Source organism: Motacilla alba, chromosome 1 (genome assembly GCF_015832195.1).
Source record: "Motacilla alba alba isolate MOTALB_02 chromosome 1, Motacilla_alba_V1.0_pri, whole genome shotgun sequence".
NCBI lineage: Eukaryota > Metazoa > Chordata > Aves > Passeriformes > Motacillidae > Motacilla > Motacilla alba.
In genome coordinates this window covers 65,388,441-65,412,726 of record NC_052016.1, presented here as the reverse complement: position 1 = coordinate 65,412,726, position 24,286 = coordinate 65,388,441, and the positions used below count along the sequence as shown (strand labels likewise).

General features: G+C 36.8%; 1 protein-coding gene across 1 annotated transcript in view; it reads right to left on the bottom strand.

Annotated features, from left to right (window-relative positions):
* The window catches only part of VWA8 (von Willebrand factor A domain containing 8), a 179,536-nt gene that overhangs the window by 28,287 nt on the left and 126,963 nt on the right, over positions 1-24,286 (bottom strand). Inside the window, exons 30-37 of the mRNA XM_038156079.1 lie at positions 23,885-24,001; positions 23,343-23,407; positions 23,118-23,243; positions 22,379-22,488; positions 20,186-20,340; positions 18,230-18,431; positions 11,652-11,733; positions 9,530-9,734 (exon numbers count right to left, since the gene is read on the bottom strand). Of these exons, the coding sequence (XP_038012007.1) occupies positions 9,530-9,734; positions 11,652-11,733; positions 18,230-18,431; positions 20,186-20,340; positions 22,379-22,488; positions 23,118-23,243; positions 23,343-23,407; positions 23,885-24,001 (1,062 nt within the window). The remainder of the gene's footprint in view (positions 1-9,529; positions 9,735-11,651; positions 11,734-18,229; positions 18,432-20,185; positions 20,341-22,378; positions 22,489-23,117; positions 23,244-23,342; positions 23,408-23,884; positions 24,002-24,286) is intronic.

Genomic DNA, 24,286 nt, shown 5'->3' with positions numbered 1-24,286 from the left:
TAAAGAGGCTGAAAGAAATCCATTGCATGATTTACTGCACTCAACACCAAAGTGTTTCACAGGTGTTTCACATCTGTGCCATACTTATGCCAAACAGCCATTAAACACATACCAATCTGTAATAGTGGCCACTGCAAAGATGAGTCAAAGGCTGCTAGTTTTGTCTAGACTTCAGCTGGTCAGACAAACTATGGAATATTGTATACTAAATAAATCTTAACTATTTTGGAAGTGGATCTAGAACCACGTTCATGCCAGTTAAGTGAATGTGGGATTGAATTCTACTGAATTCTGATGTGAAATAGTCTAATTTAATAACATTAACCCCTGGAGAGTAAGGAAGCACTGGCATACTTTTGACACTTTCACAATCCCTCAGTAAGAGACAGAGGCTGTATTGAGGATCACACAGCTGACCCAGATACACTGTGCATTGCCACTACTATGAGATACTGTCACAGTTACGGGAAGAAAAGAGCTTACATGAACCCATTACAAAATAACCCACAATAAAAGCGTGGGAATTATGAAAATGATGGATGCTGTACTCTATTATTAAAATTATTGATGCCCCATACACACCCATATTTCATTCTAACACATGAGCTATTTTCAAAATACAGTACTTCCCTTTTGATTTCAGAATTAATTTGCTTCTAATGCATTGCAAAAAAAGCTCTCTGGCTCTCTGAGTAAAACTGACCAAAAGCATTATCAAATTTAGCTTCAGCTGATTTTGTGCAGGTGACCTTAATGACATTTTAGCACCCAGTAATCTTAATCCCACATTGCATCAAAACTGAGAAGAAAAAAAAAAAGAATCTTTAAAAAGAAGATTCACCATTTAAAGAGAGTCCCAAGCAGCACAACTGTGCACTTCTGTATCTTAGCCAGTACTATTCAAAGTACATCTGCATTGAATGTATATTAATAGCTCTATTACTAACATGTTTATAATAATATCCAGTAAAATGAGTAAAATGAGTAAAATACATTTAGCAAAGTCAACTGAAATTAACATTTCAGGAGATCTATTATTCAGTCATTCATGTTTCAGATTATTAACAACCTTCCCCTAAGTATGTTAAGTCATACATCAGCTCCTCATTCTTCAAGTCTGTTACAACTAACTTAAGACTAAAATTCCTCAAGTTGTGTTTATTGTGGAGACAGGGAAAGAGAGGGGAATTTAATCTCCTCCTGTCTTGTCCCACTTGAAATTTTATTTATTCCTGGCAGGTTTATGCAAGAGATTGAGCCAACAGCTTTCACTGTCCAAACCTCCATTACAACTGTGTAAAAAGCTGGCTCTCTAGAACAAGGGTCAGAACATGTACTCAGACTTAACTGCTGGCAGACAGAGATCTCATGGTTACAGGTTAGGAAATATCTTTTAGAATTTGTAAGCAGAAGTCAGACAAGCTTGAAAATATTTCTAGCTTTGAACAGAAAAGTAATCAACGAGCAATAGCTTCCAGTAAAATGTGAAGGGCTTTTTCCTTAATGCTGACTGGGATGCAACTGGGATGCAGATAATTTTTTTTGTTGTAGATATTCCTGCCATCCTGCCCTGTAACTGACACTGCAACACTGCAAATTGGCTAGAGAGTGGATGGTCTTTTAATACAGCAGCTTACTTTTGTATCCTGACAGGGTTAACTTCATTAAAATTCCTGAAGGGCGCAGGAGGTGTCAGTGCCTCCCATTCAGAACTGCTTGGCCAGAAAGCTCCTTTGTGGGGCTCACAGCAACAAAAGCAAATTTCTGCCTCAGGAATGGCAAAGAAACTCTGGTTTCCGATGGGGGTGAGCTGCCTCACGTACAGGGGAACAGACCTTTCACCTCTTAGTTTTAATTATCTCTGGCCCTGACAAAAAAACCCACTTTGATTCCAGGCTAACATCCTGCAGGTGTAAAGAGATGAAATTTTTACTTTAAAAACAGTTTATATTTCCATTCTTCCAACCTTCCCAAACCAAGTATTTCTTATCCTTTTGGGAATGTTTAAGCATAGCTGGGCATTCCTTACAGGCTTTTACATCTTCATAATAGAAATAAATGGAATTCCTCCTAGTTGCACGTGGCGACAAGGAATCAACCTCTCTACTAAGCCCTTTTAAGCATTCAGTGGATGATTCCACATAGAGCACATTTACTAAAGATGCAACCATCATGATTTCATGTGTCACAACTGAATAAATGTGTACAAATTACACAAGCAAACAGGGACACAGCTGCAGTATTTACAGCTGATATTTATGGAGGAAAATCTTTAAAAAGAAAATTTTAGGGTGCCCAAATATTGTTTTCACTACCACTTATTCTACTATCAATAATAATACTGCATTATTGGTTGTTTCTTACTGTTGATCAGCAGAAAATAGGGAAAAGAATGTGTGCACTAAGATTTGAGGTAGAATACAATTTGTATCATTCAAGTGCTCAGTTCAATATAAATTAAGAAGGTGTGCATTAACTTAATTTGTTGCATGATTAGACAGTCCTGGAAAATAGGCAGATGTGGGCAAGATCCCATTCTTCATTTACTTTTTTTATCATAAAGAAAAGAACTCTTCCAAGATCCAATTAGAAAATATCTGTTCCTATCATAGCATATCTGAGATGTGGAAGGAAAGAGTTAATCTGATATTTTGCCTTTTCATTAACATAAAACATATTAAACAGGGCAGTTTATAGTCAATGAAGAAAATGGGTTATTTTCCATGAAAGGCACTAAATTATTGCTGAAAAATATTAGTTGTATGTATATAAGCCCACTAGAAACACTACAAAGTATCTTAACTCACTGTCCTCATTAGTGCTGTAGACAAACATTGAGCATGTATCAGTAGAATACTGCAGAAAAAGAAGGGGAAAGGTTGTAGATTTTTGCCTCATGGGTGATCTGGGAGGTGGTAATTTCATTATCAAAATCTGCTTTCACTCTCATACATTATTATGAAAAAATATTGACTTTGACTGTAACAAAACACAACTGTACTCCATGTGAAAAATGCATTAAGTAATCCATCCCACAGTGGCACAAAGGATTAGGAAATGTATTCCATGGAATGCAGAATGTACTTCTGCAGATGTGCAAAAGACTGATGCTTCCCTGAAACAAAATAATTGTTTATCTTTTATTTCCGAGCTTCTCTAACCTTAAACCCCCAATATTATCCTAGGCTGCATTTTACAGGTCACAAGAACATACCTTCCTCTAACACAATCTTTATCAGCAGCATGAATTTCTGCATTACATTCTCAAAGAGCAAAGAAGTTCCACATCAGGCAGACCACAGGCTAACCTGCCTGCTTCATTGTGGTTTTACACTCTACCATAAAACTGTTTCTAGTAAAGAGGGAAAGAAAACTTTTTATAATCTACTTACACAAACTAGTGCCTTTCTCTCTATCTGAGTTACTTTTTCCTGTAAATACTTTTAGAGATATGCATTTATTTAGCTCTGTGAGTTCACAGCTTTCCAGTCTCATGCTTTCCCATACTCAGATGCCTTCATTCAAGGGTTGGTACACACCTGCTAGTCCTCAGCTGAATAAATTACATGGCCCAGGAAGAGGTCACAGAACTAAACTGTGGATTTGGGGCTCATGGATTCCAGAATTGGAAGTGCTATCAAACTATATCTTGGAATCCACCTATTGACTAGATTAACTCTGCAATCTGCAGTATTTCAAGATTTTCGGGATCCTATGCAGGTCTGCAGAATGCCATCATATGGTTATTCCAAACTTGCAAAAAGTCTCCACTGCATGTATTTATCATAATTTATGGGGTTTGCACAGACAATATTAAAAAGCAGAGGAAAATCACTGTTATTAGCCCACTGATGCCCTCATGTGGTCAGAAAGACTGCTTGGTGCAAAGTAGAAAATAGAGAACAGGAGGGTGGTGGGGAGAAGACGCAGCCACTCTTGCTAAAGGTCATGTTTTTGTCTCGATTCAAGGACTGCAGCTTTGCCCAGTTCTGTTTTAACATCAGGAAAAGGCTGGATTTTTGTTACGTGATAAAGTACAATGTCACTTTTTATAAAGGAAGAAAATCCCCAAACTATCAGTATAGATTAAAGGAGATTCTGAGCAGTAAACATAAGCAAGTTGGAATCACTGAAACTCCTGAATTAATTATTCTTTAGATAAATATGCAACCTACAAAATTAAATTTCATCAGGTGATCTCATATTAACCTGAACTTTAAAGTACAGCTTCAGAAAATAACAAGAGAAAAAAAGGATGCATTCCATGAAATTTAAAAATATGAATTAACTTAAGGGGTGAATACTTCATGCACAGTTCTACATGATTAGCTGCATGGCATAAAAATGGAATAAATGAGACTACTCAAGGAGGGGAATAAGATGATAATTATCCAAATGGACTTTCAATTCTTGCTCATTATGAAATACAGTCCCTGTTGCACTGGCTACCTGCAAAGTCAGGATGATGTCTTCGAGTAATTCTAATTCAAGAGAACCAATGCCTGGGTATGACAACTGGGGAAAAAAATGAGCATGTGTGTGTGTGTGTGTGTGTGTGTGTGTGTGTGTGTGTGTGTGTGCAACATGTCCCTGTGTGTGAATACATAAGATACACACACTCAGCTACATTTGCACACACCTCACCTAATTTAATGTGACTGGGCTTCTTTACCTTTACCAGGAAATGTGAGATTTTTGGCATTATGAATACTTCAGGAGTGTACTCAACTTTGACTCCAGTTCAACCTTTACATCAAGTGAAGTCACAAAAGCAAAGTGAGGAAAAAAAGGGAGAAAATGTTCCCAGGCTGATCCTTTTCTTTGGAAGGGCCTGGTTTCATACTAAGGTGTCAGCGTCTCTCTTACACTGACATATCTCCAAAGAGGTACGTCATGTTTTAAGCTGAGTGCTGCCCATCAGTCTTCAGACTAGAGAGGTGGGATGATGTAGGTGTTGTCTTCAGGTTCTACACAGCACATGCACTTGCTCATGGGTAAATGTTTTTTATCTGTTTTTAAACAGCTCGTGCCCACTCAATTCATATGTGCTATATCTTTTTTCTGCTCAGTCCTACACTATGTGGTCTTGACATCATGTTGGCTGAACCTAAATCATCTAGGAAACTCACCTGAGTTTCCTGGAGTTATAGGAGACATAACCTGAGTCAAACATTTCAGCTGTTTACGCTTCTGAGGAAAACCACACATTACACAGAACACTTATGTTAGAGTGGGGCTCTGTCACAGGCCAGAGACACAAGCAATATCCATCCTTGAAGAAGAAGTGTACTGTAAAACAAGTGTCTTTGACCTTTAAGATCTGGAATGCACCAGGAAATTGTGACCCTGTTTTAGGACAGAAGAAAGACGGGAAAATGGAAAGAAGTCTCTCTTATTTTTCTTACTAACTATTCACTTAGATGTAAATATTAATTAATTTCCAACTAAGTATCTGAATGCTTATAAGGAAGGCTTCCTATACCAAAAATGACAGAGATCAGTCCATAGGAAATCAAAATAGTTACAATCACAACTACTGAACTCATTAGGCCTTTATATAAAGCCACAAACAGAGGGCACTACTGCAATTGCAAAAACCTATCTCATATATATAGGAGATGATTCAACTACTGCAGGTTCCACAAATACATTAAACAACAGACACAAAAAAAATCTCCCCCTCAAATAAACCCCTAAAAAGTCTTAGTTTACAAGATTTTTTTTTAATCAATCAGATCACTTCTTTGCACAATCTTGGTACTGAAATGACAGGAGACTATCCTCAGCTTCAGGATGTCACTTTGCATGGTGATATTATGTAGATCAGACTACATCTGCATTTAAAAAAATGTTGTGGATCTGATTTTGAGTTCAGATACGTATTAGCATCAACTAGATGGCAAAGCTTTTTCAATCTCTGACTAAGTACATTTTTATGCATGCTCCAGGTTTGGATATGTCCTGGGACTTCTGAAAACAATGGCATACTGAGTATATAGCATGAAACATTTTGGACAACAGTCTACAGCAGGAGAACATTAAGTAGAGTGAATATAGAACTAAATGCTTTTGCTAATACTCACAGATAAATGCCTTAATATCTACTGAAATACCACTAAGTGATGCACCTTTTAATTTTTGTTATGTAAGCATTGTACTTTATCTAAATGAAACCATTAAATAATGCTTACTAAAAGACAATATCTGAACTGTATCAGAATGCAATCAGTGCTGTTCTATTTAATTTCCATCAATAACCCTTGGATGAAAAAAGAAACACAAGCTTATCAATGTCTGCCTATTGCCACAAAACTTTAGGGCAAGATTTTAAAAATAAATTGTCCTTCAAATTCTCTTCTGATATTTGATAATGAAGTGACCTTTTTGTTGGAGACACCAAACAGTGAAAAAGCTCAATGGTTTTTGGAGTAGGGCTCACAGCTTTAGAAAATACAGTATTTTGTTTAGATGTTGTATTTTAGACACTCCAATTTAATAATTTCAGAGTACTGTAGTATTAATTTGAGTTTAAAACTTCAATAAATGACAAAAAATTCTGACCTGCCTGTATAAATGTAGGCTTATGTAAACACACACCATATTTTGATAAACTAATTTGGTAGCCTCAAGACTTCAGCAGTTTGAACTCTGCTGAGTATGTCAACAATACAAAACAAATGTTGGCTGTTATGAAGATTGCCACAAATTATATCAAGGGAGCCTAATTACTGATTACAAGTGGAACAGCTGTTTGTTTTCCTCTGTTTCATTGCTTATGTATATCCAGCCTCCTCCTCAGAGCTAACATGTTTGTGAAAGCAAAAATGCAGCCCTAGAAGATAGTACCAATAGTTCCAACTGGAAGCCTGGCTGAAGATTTGATTCAAATTCTTTGAAACTATATTTACATTGAAAGCCCTCTATTCTTTTTTCTCTAAAGGGTCAGGAAGATTCAAAGAGTTTGGGTTTCTGCAGATCAGTGGTTCCCAACCACATAAACAGGTCTTGGATTAGTCTAAGAACATCACCATAAAGGGATAATAAGCTTTGCTAAGCCTGTTGCAGTTCTGTGGGAGGCAAAAATGGCAGTTTTAAGGGAAGGAGAGATTGGAGGTGGGTGGGTGATATGTGGAACACTGACAATTGTCCTAAAGTGAGTTTCTGCTACAGGATGATTAAGAATGATGAGTTTAGTCAAAGAACTAGAGAAACCTCATTAGACTCAAAGTGACTTAACAAGAGCATGTGCATGCAACATTACGCAAATGGAAGTAATTTTCATACTTGAATGATCAGATCAACACTGCTGCAAAATATGCTGGCTGCAAAATATGTCCAATTTTGCAAAAACAGGTATCAGGAACTACTTAGCTGCAGCATTCTTAGCAAAGTAATTGTCCCTGGATCAGGAGACATGTTCTTGCTACGCTCAATTACACAGGGAAGCTACATGAATATGTTTTTAAGGTAATAGGATCCTTTCATTTCCAGAAATGAATGCCTTAATAAAGTACTGCTTTTATGTCTAGGCCTACTGAGAAATTAGGTAGGAAAGGTGAAGGCCTTCATTTCCAATTAGCAAAGTACAGAGTTTACACAGCAACTACATATCTATTATCTTATTGGAGATTACATAAAATAAAAGACCTAATTTATTTCTTATTGCTCTGCAATGCCTTTGTAAACAAGGCTTCTTAGGTCTCGTTATCTTTCCATTCAAAGGAAGGCAAAAAAGTAAAGTAGGGAAACAGAAGTTAGTGATAGTCACAGAAGTCAGAAGATCACATAGGAGGCTTTGTTCCAGTCCTTTAGCACAAATCAGAGAGTGTGAATGTGGGGGGCAGTCGGTCAGAGTCAAAGAGAACCATTTACCCAATGTTCACGTGGTAAGAGAGAGAGTTTATTTTTCAGCCCTTCTGTATGACGGGTATTTGAAACACTTGGTCTGGATAGTTCATTGGTCTGATCTTTTACACCCCCCACATCCTGGACCAGTGATATGCTTGCAGCTTAGGAAGGAACATAATTGGTGGGAGTTCCTCTCAGTCAACCCACGGGCTAGTTTATGGAGCTGGCTGGGTAGCTGAATTTACTTGCCCAGGACAAGCCAGCTTGTACTGTGATATAATGTAGCAACAAAAGAGCATGTTATTCCAGTTCTGACAAACCACTGGTTTGACACAGGAAAAAAGAAAGGTATTCGAAGGAGTCTTTACCCTGGAGGGTCCCTAGTAGTGATGCAGGATGTCAGGGGAGAGGAATTCCACAGCAGATTTTGAAAATTGCTTTGTGACTATGGAACAACTTCTTAGCCTTCTTTAAAATAGCTACTTGAGATTTGTAGTTAAATTACTTAAATTTTCTTACGGAGTGTACTTTCCTAGCCAGTATTGTCTAACAATTTGTTGGCTGTTATTGGCAATATAGTAAAATTGTCAAATAAAATAACAAGTTATTTTAAAAAAGGGAAAAAGTTAAAAATAACTCTTAAAACTAGTCAAACTGCCCGGGCTGGTGTAAACCGACTATGTCTGACCATAAGATGGTGCTAGTGCTACTGCACTGGTAATGAACATGGCACTGGCAAAGCCACAAGTGTGGAGCACAAAGGTGCTACTGGGTAACAGTTTCCTTTTCTCATGACTTTTATGAATGGCATTTGCTGAGGTCCAGTAACAAAAACACGTCAGTTCTTGCCCAAGTCTTATAGAAAGGGAGCTAAGAGTGGGAAAATTAAGTAAAAGACATTTTGGCCTAATATATATTATTCACAAAAAAAACCCCAACCAAAACCAGAGAGAGATCCAATTAAGAATAGACTCATTCTGTTTTCCCATTCTAATGAAAGATGCAACTGAACAGTCCTGAATGTTCCCTCTGTGTGGCAATGGTGATCACACATGTTAGCCAGCACATTAACACTCGTACATACATACATACATACATGCACACAGCCCATACATGTATATGCTGTGTATTTTCAGCATCTAACTAAACATTCCACACAAGAACATGGCTGTATGGAGATCCTTGCAACTCCCTCAGCTGGGAAAATTATCAAGGTTAGCCAAAGGCTCTACTGTGAATTCAAGGCATTTTTCATCTAGGTTTCAAGCTTCTTTTTCAAAGTAAAACCCCAATATTTTTTTCCAAGAATTTGAACTCTGGAAAAGTATATAATTTTCTTTAAAAATAATTTCATTATTCTACATTCTGAAAGTTACAGTTAAAAATCAGTAGGAGATAAAGGATTTATTTGCATTTAATTGCACTAGAATTTGGCAAAAATACAAACAGTGTAAGACAAAGAGTCTGTCAGTAACCATAATTACAGGAGCTACAAAATGCTTTCAAATTAAGCTACTCTGCCTCTTTTTTCAGGGAAGAAGTCTATTAAATTTTTCTCACAGGTGCACTTCCACTTCATAGTGTTTTTCAACACAGCTCTCCCCTCCACTCCTTTCCCAGCTGAAAACTTATCCATAGCTTATTTTGTTATGTTTTCCAGTTCAGCTTCGTGAAGTCCTACCTGCACAGGACGACCATCTTCTTGGCCAATCATGTTCCTCCAATCCTGCAGTGACCGCTGGAGGCTGTCCAGCCCAGTCTCCCAGAGCCTCACACCTCCTCCCATGTCCACAGTAACCAAACCTACATTGCCCAGTGGTGCCAGCAGGGCATCAGCATCTGAGATCTTAGAGAGCCAAGATGTATATGGAGAGAGAGACTGTGACCTGAAAAACATGAATTAATGTGATCTTTTTTGAAGCTGCAGTTAAAAGGGGGATGAGTATTTCTGCAGTTAAGGCGACAGTTAAATGAAATGACATCCTCATTTCATGAGAGACTATAACTCAGCCCTGTGGACCCACTATTTTGTCTGAAACTTTCCACCTACTGAGACTGGACATAACCAAAATACAGCTGACTGCATAAGAAGCAGCATAAAAGACTAGGCTGAAAGGTAGCATGTTGCCAAAACCACTGCTCTAGTTTAGATACACTGCTGTATCTAACCTATCTGAAAGTAGTCCATCTTTAGGGAAAAACTATTAAGAATATAAAAAATTTCAAAAGATGCTACTCAAAAATATTGAACTTAAATAGAAATAGAGAGAACATGATCCAAGCACTCAGGAAAATACACTTCCATCAACTCAGAGTAACACCCTTCTCTAGAGTGCTTTAATAAAATACTAAGATTTAAATACTCATTTAACAATGACACATCTTTATGTACAGAGAATTGTAGCACTTTTTTAAACAGTCAGCTTGCTGACAAAAATTTACTGCTGAAAGAGAGGGCCTAAAAAGTATGGAATATGAAGGGAAATTTAGACGATGCAGGGAAGAATCTGCGCATTTTTCAGCGCTGTTAATTATATGCATAAATAACTTGGTAACCTGCACTGACGGCAAAATTAATAATTTTCAAAAAGATAAGAAGGAGCAACACATATGCTTCTACCTATGACTGAAACCACCATGCAGTAACTCAGCTGAGTTATCTCAGCGTTTGCCAGAAGGAAGAAAGGTTGTTAGAATTTAACAGAGAACTATCCATACAAATATGATGAAAACTTTATTCATCAGTTCTTACTGGACTTTAAATCTGGACTTCTGCTCAGATTTGCCATACACAGCTTAAATCCTAATGCTAGCTTAAGGGTCCTAATGTTGAAAAATAGCTTTGTAATTTCTGTTATTTCCTATAAAATCCTAGTGAAAAAAGAAGTGTTTCCTTACTATTTTTATGGTAATGTCTTTCATTTTTGAATGACTGTGTAAGATGTAGGCCAATGGACAAATTATAAGTGGTGAACAGTGCAAAAATAATTCTCTATTAATTAGAATTTTCCCCAGATTACTAGTGAACCAGGATGAATTTAAATGAGAATAAGTACTGCCAAAATCAGCATTTTGTGAATAGAATAAAATAAAAAAAATTCTTTGTGTGTGAGTTTCATACACGTGCAATTCAAATATGCAAAGTGGAGAGAGTGCCATTTAAAATATGGCACTTTAATGGCACCATAAAATATGCCATTTAAAATATGCACTTATGCATCACTATAAGATGTTAAAACCAAAGAGAAGCCATAGAATCTGGCTATTTTAATTTATCATACAAGATACTTGTGTATCATGCAAGATACTTGGGAATGTATACTTTCCAAAGGGAGAACCACAGAAAAGCTCAAGCTATTTTCAAAGTAAACTTTATATTGGACCAGAACTTGACTCCCAGTTTCCTAACACCTAGCACTGGATCATTTTGTCTGTCTTTCTCAGATCCTAAAGATAGGGAAAAAGGAAAATAAAATAAATACTGCAAACCATGATGAAAGAGGATTGAGAATAAAATGGATGGAAGAGGGGGAAGGAACAAAGGGAATGAAAATCAGAAGATAAAGCTACCTTTCATATTTACTAATTAATTGCTACATTTTCATCAGCATTACCTAGTAAAAACAGATAAATTATGTTGACAAAAATATACTGCAATGTTTGTAGAATTTTACACTAGGTATGAATCAGTATTACTTTCCACATCAAAAGAAATATTTGCTTATCATAAAGTAATAATAGACACTAAATTCTGTTTACTCTCCTTCTATGATGACAGTGCTCTAATTAATAAAATCAGTTACCTAGGAATTGCAATGTATTTGATTTTCTTTGAATTAAGATCTGTTACTTCCAAGTATCCAGCAGCTGGTGGTGGAGTGACATCTGAAAACAAACAAACATGTTATTTTCCAGCTGCATGATTAACTGGTTATTGCATTTGCATTTAGCAGATTAAATTTAAACCTTTTATTATACAGTACCTGTCAGAAAATGATAAGCTTTCATATTCAATACAGGAATATAACTTGCAAATAAGGAATTGTTTTATTATTACGATAGTGAGTAATCAGACAGTCACAGTTACAAAAGAACAATGTATTTACATGGCAAATGTCAAAATTACTCACAAATATAGCTCTGCTCACAAAAGCACTATTCAAGCATTGCTGCAGTCCCTACCTTGCTGCTTTGATCTGTTACTGAAGATAATGTCAGTTGTATATCTGACTTTAATAGCATATTGAGGAACATTTCAAAACATTGTGTTTATGACTTCCACTTGAAAACTTCTCAATAATACTAACCTAAACACCATTCCCTGAAATTGAACCACTCTTTGGAGGCAGATTCTCAGTATGCAAAGATTTTATAACTTACAGGCCCTAGACTATCATGCATTAAATATTCTGTTTATGGACAGTTTAATGAATATGGCTAATATATGGCTCTTCCCTCAGAAATAAATTTGTGTTTGTGTGCCTACACTGGCTTTTGCCAACTTATGAGTACACTGTGCCTGGCCTCAGAAGTGGCTTCCAGGTAGGAGCTGACTTTAATCTGTGTGGAGTAAATGGAGGCAGTTTTTCAGAAAAGAAACCACAAAACTGAATCATACTGCCCAGTATGGATACAAAATGTCATTGTCACAAGATAAAAGCAAGTGTAGATTTTCCTCTGAAACAGCATATCTTTCACCTCCTTGATCTGAAGGAGTCCGACCTTACCTGCAGAAGTGTTGATGCTTGCATAAAGCACACAGAAAAGACCAACATGATCAGCAGCATAAGGAGATCTAATATTCAAAGGAGCATACAGAGTAACTCACAGCAGCACCTCATGCATATCCAATGTATTTATATATCTATAGTATACATGACTACAGCAGCACGTCTATTGACTTTACTCATCCTCATAAAATTCAGAATATCAAACACATCAGAAACAGGGGAAAAAGCTCTGGAAAAAATGTAGGTTTGTGGGTCAAAGACCACTTTTGGTTTCCCCTAGATTTTGTTACTGTTTTAAAATGTGCTCTCTCTCTTTTTTTAATAATGAAGCGTACGATACATGTTAAAAATTCTGATGAAGATCCAGAACAAGGGCAGATACTGAACTAGAAAGGACAGAACTGTGGGATAAGAATTTAAGATTAAGTTAATAAATTAGAGAAAGAACACAGATCAAACAAATTAAAGACAATAAAATGACAAAGGATTGCAGAGTAGGAAGCTGACAAAAAGGCAATCAAATGTTTAAATGCTACACAAGAACTGCTGGCTAGGCCCCAGAACTGCAGTCAAGAATCTTGACGATGAAATGTGAACATCAGACATGAACAAGTGCAGTCTGTTCTTCTTTTGCCAAAGCCTGATGGAGAAGAAGAGCTATGCACAGCTCCAGACATGAAGCTTTAAGGAAAACAGACACAATGTTCAGATCTGGGCTCCTCAGTACAAGGGAGACTGGAGCTCCTGGAGTAGGTCCAGTGGAAGGCTACAAAGATGATGAGGAGATTGGAGGAACTCTCTTATGAGGAAAGGCCGAGGGACTGAGGCCTGCTCAGCCTCAAGAAAAGAAAACTGAGAAGGGGCGTCATCAATGTCTGTCAGTATCTAAAGGAAGAGTGTTAGAGGATGGACCAGGCTCTGCTCACTGTTGCCAAGCAATAGGACAAGAGGCAACAGACAGAACATGATGCACAGAAAGTTGCACCTGAACATGAGAAAAACTTCTTTACTCTGATGGTGACTGAGCACTGGAACTGGATGCCCAGAGAGATAGTTGAGTTTCCTGCCCTTGAGAGGAACTGTTTTGACCCAATCCTGAATAACATACTCTAGAGGACCCTGCTGAGCAGGGAGACTGGATCAGATGACCTCAAGTTGTCCCTTCCAACCTTACCCATTCCGTTGTTCTGTGACATGAAATAGTCCTGAGGATGACAAAGTGGTCAGAACAGATGGGTTATAAGGACAAATGCAAAGATTTTTTTTCTTGTCTAAACAGAGGGCTTTAAAAAAAACCAAACACATCCAATCCTATTGAGAAGATCATTATAAAGAGAGTGATTATCCTGATTGAGTGAAGGTGACATGAAGGTATTCAGTTTTGTTTAGAGAAAGAAAAGATGGATACCATGAAAAGCTTTTCTTATACAAGGAGAATGAAGCAATGCAATAGGCCAATTGTCTGACAAACCTCAGTTAAGAAGAGACTACATGTGTCATCCTGTGCCTATATAAACAGGTGGACGAGATGATGGGTCAAGGCTATTTTGGTAACATTGTGTTACACTACATGTTCCAGTTACTGTCATACCCACAGAGATACAAACTCAGTAATAGGGTTCATCTATAGAAAGTGCTGAGAATCCAAGTAAATATTTGATCTCAAGTAGTCGCTCGTCTTTACAGTCTTGTTTTTAGAATAAACATTAATTCTTCTTTGCTGGATTTTGCCATGATCTTTTGTCTGAGTTTATATTTTGTGTCCATACATCTATTTGGCAGTCTTTGGGGAAATTATTACTTGTTGTAATTTCTTTTCAAAAATAACTATCATTTGGTTTACAGTTCCAATAAAACATAAAGATAAATATTTCTTTGCTTATTGTTCCTGGAACAGCTTCACTAATACATATTGGAGTATGCTAGAATTTGGCTGCATACTTTGAATTATAAATAGAAATGGAAGGCTGTATGCCAGAACTGACCAGTTGTCCAAGAAGACGAGAAAGAAAATCTGATAGATATGGAAACAAAATCAAAAATATAAAACAACTTCTCAAAGGCAACAGAAGACAATAGCGCAAGAACTTCAATGGATGTACACATACTTGATTTCACGTAGCAGGATGCCTTTGCTTCCCTTTACCATCTCCCAGGGAAGGATACAACTTTCATAGGTAAGTAACTACAGGTTTCCAATACAGAAACAATGGACCACAATTAGGAATAAGCAGCACTGAATTTCAAGGGACCAAGACTGTTAAGCAGGAATTGGTATGGAATGTGTATTCTATCAAATACTCTGTCAGTTAGTGAGATTGAGAGGCAAACTCCAAAAGAAACAACAGCCAGCAAAGAAGGTTACAAAAACAGAATCTCAAATGGTCATCATAAGGGCTACCATCTTATTATTTCACCTTCCAAGTGAGCACAAAGACACATGCTTCTCTTTTCCTGTCTTCTCTTTTTCACTTGGAAATATTTTTGATTTGTGCTATAACAAGGGCAATACTGGGTCCTTCAAGTCTAGTATCCTGTCTCCAAGAGTAGTTAGGTGCTTGAAATGTGTAAGAACAGATAAGTGCACATGGTATTTTCCTCAAGCCACCAACCAGTTCTAATCTAGGGGCTTCTTAAACTGAATCTGCTGTCTATGTTTTTATATCTATGTATTTAGTTAACTTCCAGGAGTTTGTCCAAAAGAAAAATTCACAACGTCCTTTGGGAAGCGGTTTCACAGGTTAGTACTCTATGAAGAACTATATCTTGTTTGTTTTGATGAAGTTCCTGATAACTTCATTAGCTGCTCCCTAACTCTGGTAACGAGCACAAAACTGTTGGGTTGTTCCACATCTCCATGCGATTCATGTTTATGTAGAACTCTGCCATATGTCCCTTTCCTGATCTTGTCTTCACATGTTGGAGGGTTAGCCAATCTTGTTATTCCTTGTTGTCTTTTTCTGAACTTATCCCAGTTCAGCCTTCTCCCACCCTGAGATGGAGGACCAAAACTGAGCAGTGTTAAGGATACGTGGATTTGTACAACAGCACAAAGAGATTCTCTGCTTTTTTCTACTTTTTCCCTAGTAATTCTTAACATTTCATTTGCTTTTTTTCAAGTGTTACTGAGCTTTGAGCTGCTATCTTAATGAAACCGTCCATTGTGACAGCAAAATAATGCTTGTAAGATATTCTCATCATCCCCATCTTTTTTGATGTAAAATTAGGATTTTTCCTTCCTCCACATATTCATCTATACTGAATTTCACCTGTTATTTCTATTTCTATTTCAATTTCTATTCAGAATTGTAGTCCTTCTCTTAATTCTCCATGGTAAATACTTCTTACTGTAAATAATAACCACTATCATCAGCACTGTTACCTCAGTGTGAATTACTTTTTTTATTTTTTTATTACATGCTGAGTAGCACAGGTCGCCGCAGGATTTCCCTCCTAGCTCCTCCTCCACTAGAAAATCTAGCCATTAACTGATAAAGGGAAATGTCTTGAAAAAGTCCTGAAAAAGGCTATGGAACAGAAAACCTAGAGTATTGCTCAGGACCTGTTCAACTGAATCAGTAAAGTTACATTAAAAATGATTCCGTTAAAATTAGTCTTTGTAATTCATAAATTAAAACATCATTCATAAAAGAAAAATCAATGATAACAATCCTCAAGGCATGAAATCTTTCAACTTAAATGGCCATAAAGCACTGTGTAAACCTCATACAATTTTCTATACATTTAAAGCTATCAATCCCTACTCATAAATATATTTCATCACAGCTGAGAAAAAAATTAAACTGCTTGGTCAGACAGAAGGCATTTCTCAGACTGCTAATATGCTCAGGTTACTGGTATCCTGGATTCATGAAGAAGGTCCCCTGGTTTTTAATTATAATAACCTAGCAATACAAGGTGTTATATATGACAGCAACTTAAAGGCTTTTAGAAATAAAAGATCTTTTAGATATTTTTCAAGATCTCAATTTAGGTATTATTTGGAAGCACTGAGGGAAGATACCTCCCTCACTCCCAAATTAGTAAACTAATTTTAACAAAAAGCTCAGAAGATTTACCTTCTAAAACATCTACTTCTGATTCAGATTTATTTTTTTCTGTGAAAGCCTGAAAAAAAGTGACCCAGTCTGACCCTTCTGCATTTTATAAAGTATGAGAAGATTACAGCCTGAAGTTGTTTAATTAGTTCCAAGATTCTAACTCCAACTAATTTTATTAACTTTAATCTTTTTAAGAGGTAATCTTTCCTTCAGTTACAAAAGGAGGTAACTGAAGTTTTCTACCTTGTTGATATCATTGACTTGGCTTCTTTAGTCAAGTAAATGTTTTATTCTCTTGGTAATAAAGAAAAGGGTTTCTCTATGTAGGGAAATTGATCTGTGTTAAATGAGGACAGGCAGATTAGATCATTCATTCTGTTTGAGTTAATTTGGAATAAAATGTTTAGTCTGGGTCAGAGAGTTCACACAGAGACTAAATCAGGAATAGCTTCTGATGATGATGAAATCAAGCCATTCTACCATACACAAATATTTTGGGCATTTTCTCGTTTGATAGTAAACTTTGGAGATTCCCAAAGGTAATTAATGCATAACTCACAAATGCTGTTATTTAGGTTGTAATTGGTGTATTTTCAGTTATTGGCTGAAGAAGCTAAAGTTATAATGAATCACAACAGAAACCTTGGCATGGCAGCACAAAAATGTCTGCAGATCTGTAGTCTACACCTGCTTTATTAGTGCCAGAAGGGAGGATGGTTTTGCTGCACGTGAATGTTGTTCATGCAACATTCTCTTGGACAGGAGAAGAACTAAATAGTCTGGGTTTCTTCAGTTTGGACAGAAGGCAGGAGCGACTGAAGTTTGCCTAGTCATGAAGGTGATGGTTAAGGTGAATGCAGAACAGCTACTCACTGAAGCCTGCAATGCTAGAATAAGGGGAACCTGATAAACCTGGTAAGAGATCAGCTGATCACAAAAAATCATGAATCTGTGAGTTTGCTGTGGAGATGCACAGGTTCAAAGAGGCACCAGATAAACTTGTGGACCACAGGTCCATAAAAGGAAATTTTATTTCCTGAGGCAGGGAATTTTTCCTGAGGCAGGATAAATTTTTATTTCCTGAGGCAGGGATGTCCTCTGCAACATCCCCAGCAAAACAAGTGCAAATATTGAGAAAGTATGAAGAGAAAGACAAAGAAGTGGACAGGCTCACATGCATTCCCAACATAACCTCTCCTATTGTCCTTGCTGGGGATGGAATTCTGAGTTAGTCATACAACAAGTTTATCATTGCATCTCTGTGTGATGCTGAGCAGAAGATAGAAATACTGGTGAAGGCCAATTGCTGAACAAGAATGATCATCTTCTATTACTGGGTTTCCTCTGCAGACACAGGGAAATCCCATCTACTGAGATACCTACAGTGTAGACACTCTGTTAATTCCCAGAAGTATAATTCAGCATGCTAATATGATTCATATTAATTTTAAAATGAAGTGCAACTACACTCCTTCCTTCTCAAATGCTTGCTCTGTGACTATTTAGGAACAGTCTGGAAAAATTATTGAGTGATAGCAGACTACAAACAAAAAACAAGTGTGTTGCAGCACAGGTATATGAACCTCTTACCTTTTGGGTAAATGTCTTTCAGAGGCACATCTCCAGGTGCTAGAATTCGGACTATTTGATTAGAAGCCAATAAAGTAACACAATTGGTTTGTTTTGCAGCTCCTGTTTTCCTCTGGGCTCCATAATAAAATGGATCAGAAGGAGAAGCACGTTTGTGACTCAGAGAGGAGTTTCTCTTCCAGCTATACACTTCACTGGGAGACTGCAAAAGAGAAGTTATCTACTGAAGAAAACAGTACTATTATTAAATCTAAGAATAAACACTTCTTGCTAAGTTACACTTCTTACTTAATTTCCAATCAAATGTGGCTATTGTGGTTTTGTGGTTACTTATGCTACCATATGACAAAGAATGACCTGGATTATTTTGTCATCAAAAACTACAGGGGTGAAAACTAACAAACCATCTACATGAGTTTTAGGCATCAAGATGCTCTGAAGATCTGAAGTTGAATTGACTTTTTTTTTTTTTTTTTATTGAACCAGGAACATAAAGCATTGAAATAACCTGATTTGGAAAAAAAACCTATGTAAAAACTGTTATATTTCCACTAATATAGATAAATACAAATATATATTGCAGTAATTAATTCAAAAATAAGCAATAAGGCTGGGTCTCAGCTCCAGATTCAGAGATTTAAGTGCAGGTCTCTACATGAAAGCCGGTGGTTTCATCTCCCACTATGGTTGAAAGAGTCTGGCGAAAAAAATCATCTCCAAGGTCTCAGTGTTTGGTCAACTGAGCACTGCTATTACAAATAAAAGCTCAGATACCTTGTTCATACTAAACACCTACACCACCAGAACTAAACACTGAATCTGAAGTTTTGCCCTATCACTCTTAGATCAACCCGTAGCACACCCTCTTTGAAATTCACATGGATATCTAAAACTAAGTATGAGGAAAGATGGTACCTCATTCTAAATCAGGCAGAGCCAAAAATGCCTCACCACCCACATTGGTGTGTTAGTATTGAAGTGTGCAGCTTCTTCAGTACTCCCTCCTCTAGACCACCTCCCTTTTCCAGCAATAAACTCATGCCTACTGTAAATAATATGAACAGCTTGAATAAACCATCTGATAATAGAAAACCAAACCAAGGAAAACTCAAAAGCTAATTGCAAAGACTGTCTTATTGACAAAAACATATTTTTGAATCATTTTGGATTGTAAAGAATTTTCTTCTGTCATTTGGCTTTCCCAAAATTCATGTCTGTTAACAGCTACACTTTATAATTTGCCCCAATTTATCAAACATACATGACATACAGTTACTTATTCCACAATCACTACCCTTTTGACGTACCATTAGGTGGCAAATATAAAAAAAGTCCCAAGAATTAAACATACTGCTTGTATTTTCCCTGTGTTTGCCTTTACTCTTTGCAATAGCCCTAGTCATTAGACTGCTAAGTTTCACTTTCTTTTCTGGCCCTTTTTTAACTGTGTCATGGCAGTGAGCACACTTACATGTAGTATTTACACACAGCTACGTTATTCAGTAGTGAAGGAGCTTTACAGTTTTGCTATAATTTTCTGTATTGTTTTTTTCTTTTTCTTTGATCTAGTCTTGCTACCTGCTTCACACTGGGCAAGAAGTTCACACTGAACAGTTCAAAATTATATGGATATTCATTTTCTCAGAGGTTATGCTTAATTAAAAAAACTACAAAAACACATGATTTAGAAAATATTACTCTAGCCAGCACTGTTCAGAGCTTACTGAAAATGTATTTTGTCTGGGCTAGACGTTGTATTGTCCCATTTCTTATTACCTAAAAAACCACCTACATCCCTCCAGATTAGACTACCATAACAAATGGTATACACTACATGAATTTCTCCCTTGCTGTCATTCCGTTCTTTTTCCAAATTATTTGGTAAACAGGTACTTAATGGGTTACAGAATAAATGAAACTGTATTATTTCATTGTACAATAATGCTGAATATTTACCAAGAGGTCTGGGAAACCAATGACAATAGTAGCATAATTATGCTCATCTGAGAAGATCCTGTTGGGGGAGCTGATCTTTTGTCCCACAGCTGCACTGAGGTTTTCTGAAGATAGCTGGTCAGTTGAAACTGCATGAGGCACACACAGTTCTGACACTAAACAGGAAAATTCAACAAAATGAAAGTCATTAAATCCAGATGTGCAATAGGAAACAATACTAACTGTAAGAGTGCTGAGCACTGAACATTGGCTATTACTTTGAGCACAAAATTACTAAAAAGCAGAAGATCTAATTATATTACACTATAACACAGAGGAGAAGGAAATAATCCTATTTTTGTAAAGTCAAGTACTTAAAATCAGGAAATACTAGCTTTATAGTTGCTTATACCACTTAATTTTGCCCTCTACTGTAAAAATGAGGCAGGAAGCCTATGGAATAGAACAAAGCAGCATGTGATCTCACTGAAAATTGTTATACTGCAAATGCACCAGAAGGCAAAACATAGGTTTGCACAGGTAACTGTCGATGTGACATTTCTTGGAGACTCTCTTGCTGTCTTTGTGATTTAAATAATGTTATTTGTAATTTGTAATGCATTTCTGCTAAATAATTGTTTGGTTTTCTTTGTCTTTATGCTAAGAAAAACTGAATTTTATTCTGTGCATCTGTGAGTGCCCTTAACCTTGCCTCAAATTACCAACACAGTCCAACAGAATGTGCTATCTTTAGTTCTGCACTGTTTCCACTTCAATGGGCACAAGACTATCCTGTTTACATGGCAGTGGGAGAAAATCTTTCCTCCCTCAAAGGATAAATGGTCTGGGTCAGCAATAAACCCACACTGCTCTACCTTTTTTTAGCTCTTCTGCCACAGATTTTGCTTCAAAGAACAGACTGAAGATGTTATATTTGGGGTTTGCTGGATGATTTGGAAAAAGGTGGATAGGGGATATGATAACATTTCATATTGGAAGAGAAGAAACAAGATAACAAAGGATAAAAATAGCACAGAAAGCATGCAGCAATAAACTGCCCACAAATAGTTTGAGACTGGAAATTATAATAACATTTCTATCCATCTCAGGAATGATACTCCAGAATGGTTTCTAAATAAGGTAGTAAGAGGAAGGAAACTACTGTGCTCTGATAGCACTTGATAAGTTGGTAGAGTAAACTGTACAAGAGTTAAAAAGGATTCTGGATATTTAGGCTATGGTCAGTTTTTGGTATCCACCTGGTTGCTGTTTATGTAAATCAAGCCCTTTTATTTGTCAATAACATTTGTTTGTACTACGTTTACACTGTGTTAATCTCATTTTTCTTACTTAATTTAGCCACAAGAACCAGAACAAAACTTGCTCATTCTTCACGAGATATAAAGTGGTTTCTCTGTTTGTTTCCTCTGTCTCTGATATACAATGACCAAAACCTATGAACTGTTAGGTGGGATGCACATATACTTCCAGTCTTATTAAACCAAGTACACTAAAGATTTTGTGCACTGTGATCAAATGTTTAGGGTTGAAAATGTTATCAGATTTGAAGATAGACAGATCATACCAGGCAGAATGATGACCATTGCAGATTTCTGCCTTACTGTGTAACAAAGACATGCCTCAATGCCTACAACTGTCTGGGAGTTTTACTGATCAAATTCCCAGTATCTTTTAACACAGGTGTGATAGCCCCCATGGCCTCCTGCACGCTATCAACAGAACCACAGAAACTGTGACTTCTGCCCTGTTTTAACAGTAGGTGGTTTGTATTTTTCTAAGGGTTGGGAAATGTTTTCTACCTCAACTGAGTGTGAGTAGCAGACCGGCAACAGTCTACAGCCTGGAATCATTAGTATATTTGTTGCCTTCTTTTCCTGTTCTAATACCTGCCTAGTCATCTTTCTTCCTTTTCTATTCTATGGGCTTGTCTGTTTGCTGAAAGTCCATGACTGAGGGTCTTGAATGCTCAAATGAAACAAAAATTCTTTATTCAAACCACTTGAGGTTTGAGCATGGAATGCACTACGCCTTGAGAAAAGCTGTTATTATTAACCAAACATGATAAGGGGGCAAAAACAGAATAGGAGAGATGGTTACTCAGACCTTTAAAGAGTCTTGTTTGTGCAGCTGCAAATAGAAGTGACAAAAAGAACAACAAAAAAAAAAGGAACTAGCCAAGTTTGCATTCAGTACCTGTTGTTAAGCCAAATCCCATGTCAGCTGGCTCTTCACTCAATGCATGCAGCTGGCAAACCTCACTGCCTTGAGCTTCCATATGGGCATGCTTGGTTAAAAGAAATTTCCTGTAAAAGATACACATTTATAATAATTCCCGATTACACTTGTCACTCTAAACAAGGACTTCTATCTTCTGAAACAATGAAAACATTCTACATTTATATAAACAAGGTTATCAACACCTTTTGCTAAAACTAAATATAATTTCCCAAACATCTGTGAGATAGGAAAGGGTAGCCCAGCAAATGGCAGATTTGTCTTCTGGTAACTGTTTACACACTTTCATTTGCTGTGCATTTATAAAAATGAGACAGCAGGGTAACATTTCTTTCATGTGACCATGGAAATAAAGGAAGCGGTGCTAACTCTGGACTACATGTCTATATTTCCAGAGATAGGTCCACCAACATTCTCATTTCTAAAGGTCAATATCGCTTTAATAAAATTAATATTAACACACATATGATCAAAGGTAGTTTAGACTTTCAGAGGCTGGAACATCCTCTTAATTTCCTACTTTAAAAGTCTACTTGCATTTTCACCACAGCAAATCTGCATCTTAAACACCTATTTTTAAAGTCCAGCCACTTTCACAAACAGAAAAAAACAAGTTTGAGACCAGCAGTGAAACACCTGAACACAAACGAGACACAAACAAGAAATAATTCCATTGAGAAAATTAGGGTGAACTAACTTATTTGTTTCGTTTTCCACCAAGAGCCACCGGTCTTCAGCCACCAGGAAAACAGATTTCAGACTGATTGGAAGTGAGATGGTGTGAGTTTGACCCTCCAATACATCCAGTACAATAAGGTGGTTTCTATAAAATTGGAAGCAAAGAAAAGAATAATCAGATAGGAATATACACAAGGAGATCTGATTTAAATCAATTTAATACAAGGATATAAGTTACTCTTACCCTGTTTCTTTGTAGAACACCAGCCAGTTTTTGTGTGAAAACTCTCGGCACATTTTGTAGTTGCTCTGTATAAACATACATCATAGGACAATCAGTTTTTGTTAGATATGTCCCAGTGAGTTTCCCTGACTCCTCTGAAAGTGTACTAGTTTTTATTTCATTTATTTAGAAGAATCCACAGCTTTAATTACCTCTCAAAATGCTATCTAGCTTGCCTTGTTCCTAGTCATAAATGGTATCATAACTGCGTTCATTATTTTGGACATCCTTCATTGTAACAAAATGTTCCATTATTTCCAGTTCTAGCCCTAAAAAGGGATATTTTAAAGACACGTATTTTCAGAAAATTTATTTATATTTTTATATGAATATTCCATAACAATGCTAATTTATGTGTAAGACATTTAAACATACATAAGAGTAAACAATTAAATAAATGCTTGGGCTGTAAAACTAGGAAAAACTTAAATACCCTGTTTTTCCAATACTGATATTTGCTTTTAAAAACACTTAGTATAATAGGGCCAGGTGCTATTCCTCACCTTCTCTTCCTTGTTGCTCCACCAAGATGTTCTCTTAGGAGACTCTTGAGCATCTGGTGTGAGCAAAAGTCGGCGAAGGGCACCGTTGCTTGTATCCAGCAACAACACAACGTTGCTCTGTAAATGAAAAGCAGATCCATGTACATCTCAAGCTTGTTTAAGAGACTACAACAAATCTATCTGAAGCACTTTTGCAATTTGAGCCACTTATGGCATTTTGAAAAGGTGATTTAGATTTTTTGCAAAACGTAAGCTGGATTTTCTTGGTTCATTTCGAAGTTCATAAAGAAACTGAAGAGGTTAAGTACATACAAGGGCTGGAATGATACTACAGTTTTTTCACAGCATTTTATCTATACATCTCACATTCACTTCTTCATTTCACTTCACTTGCATAACATC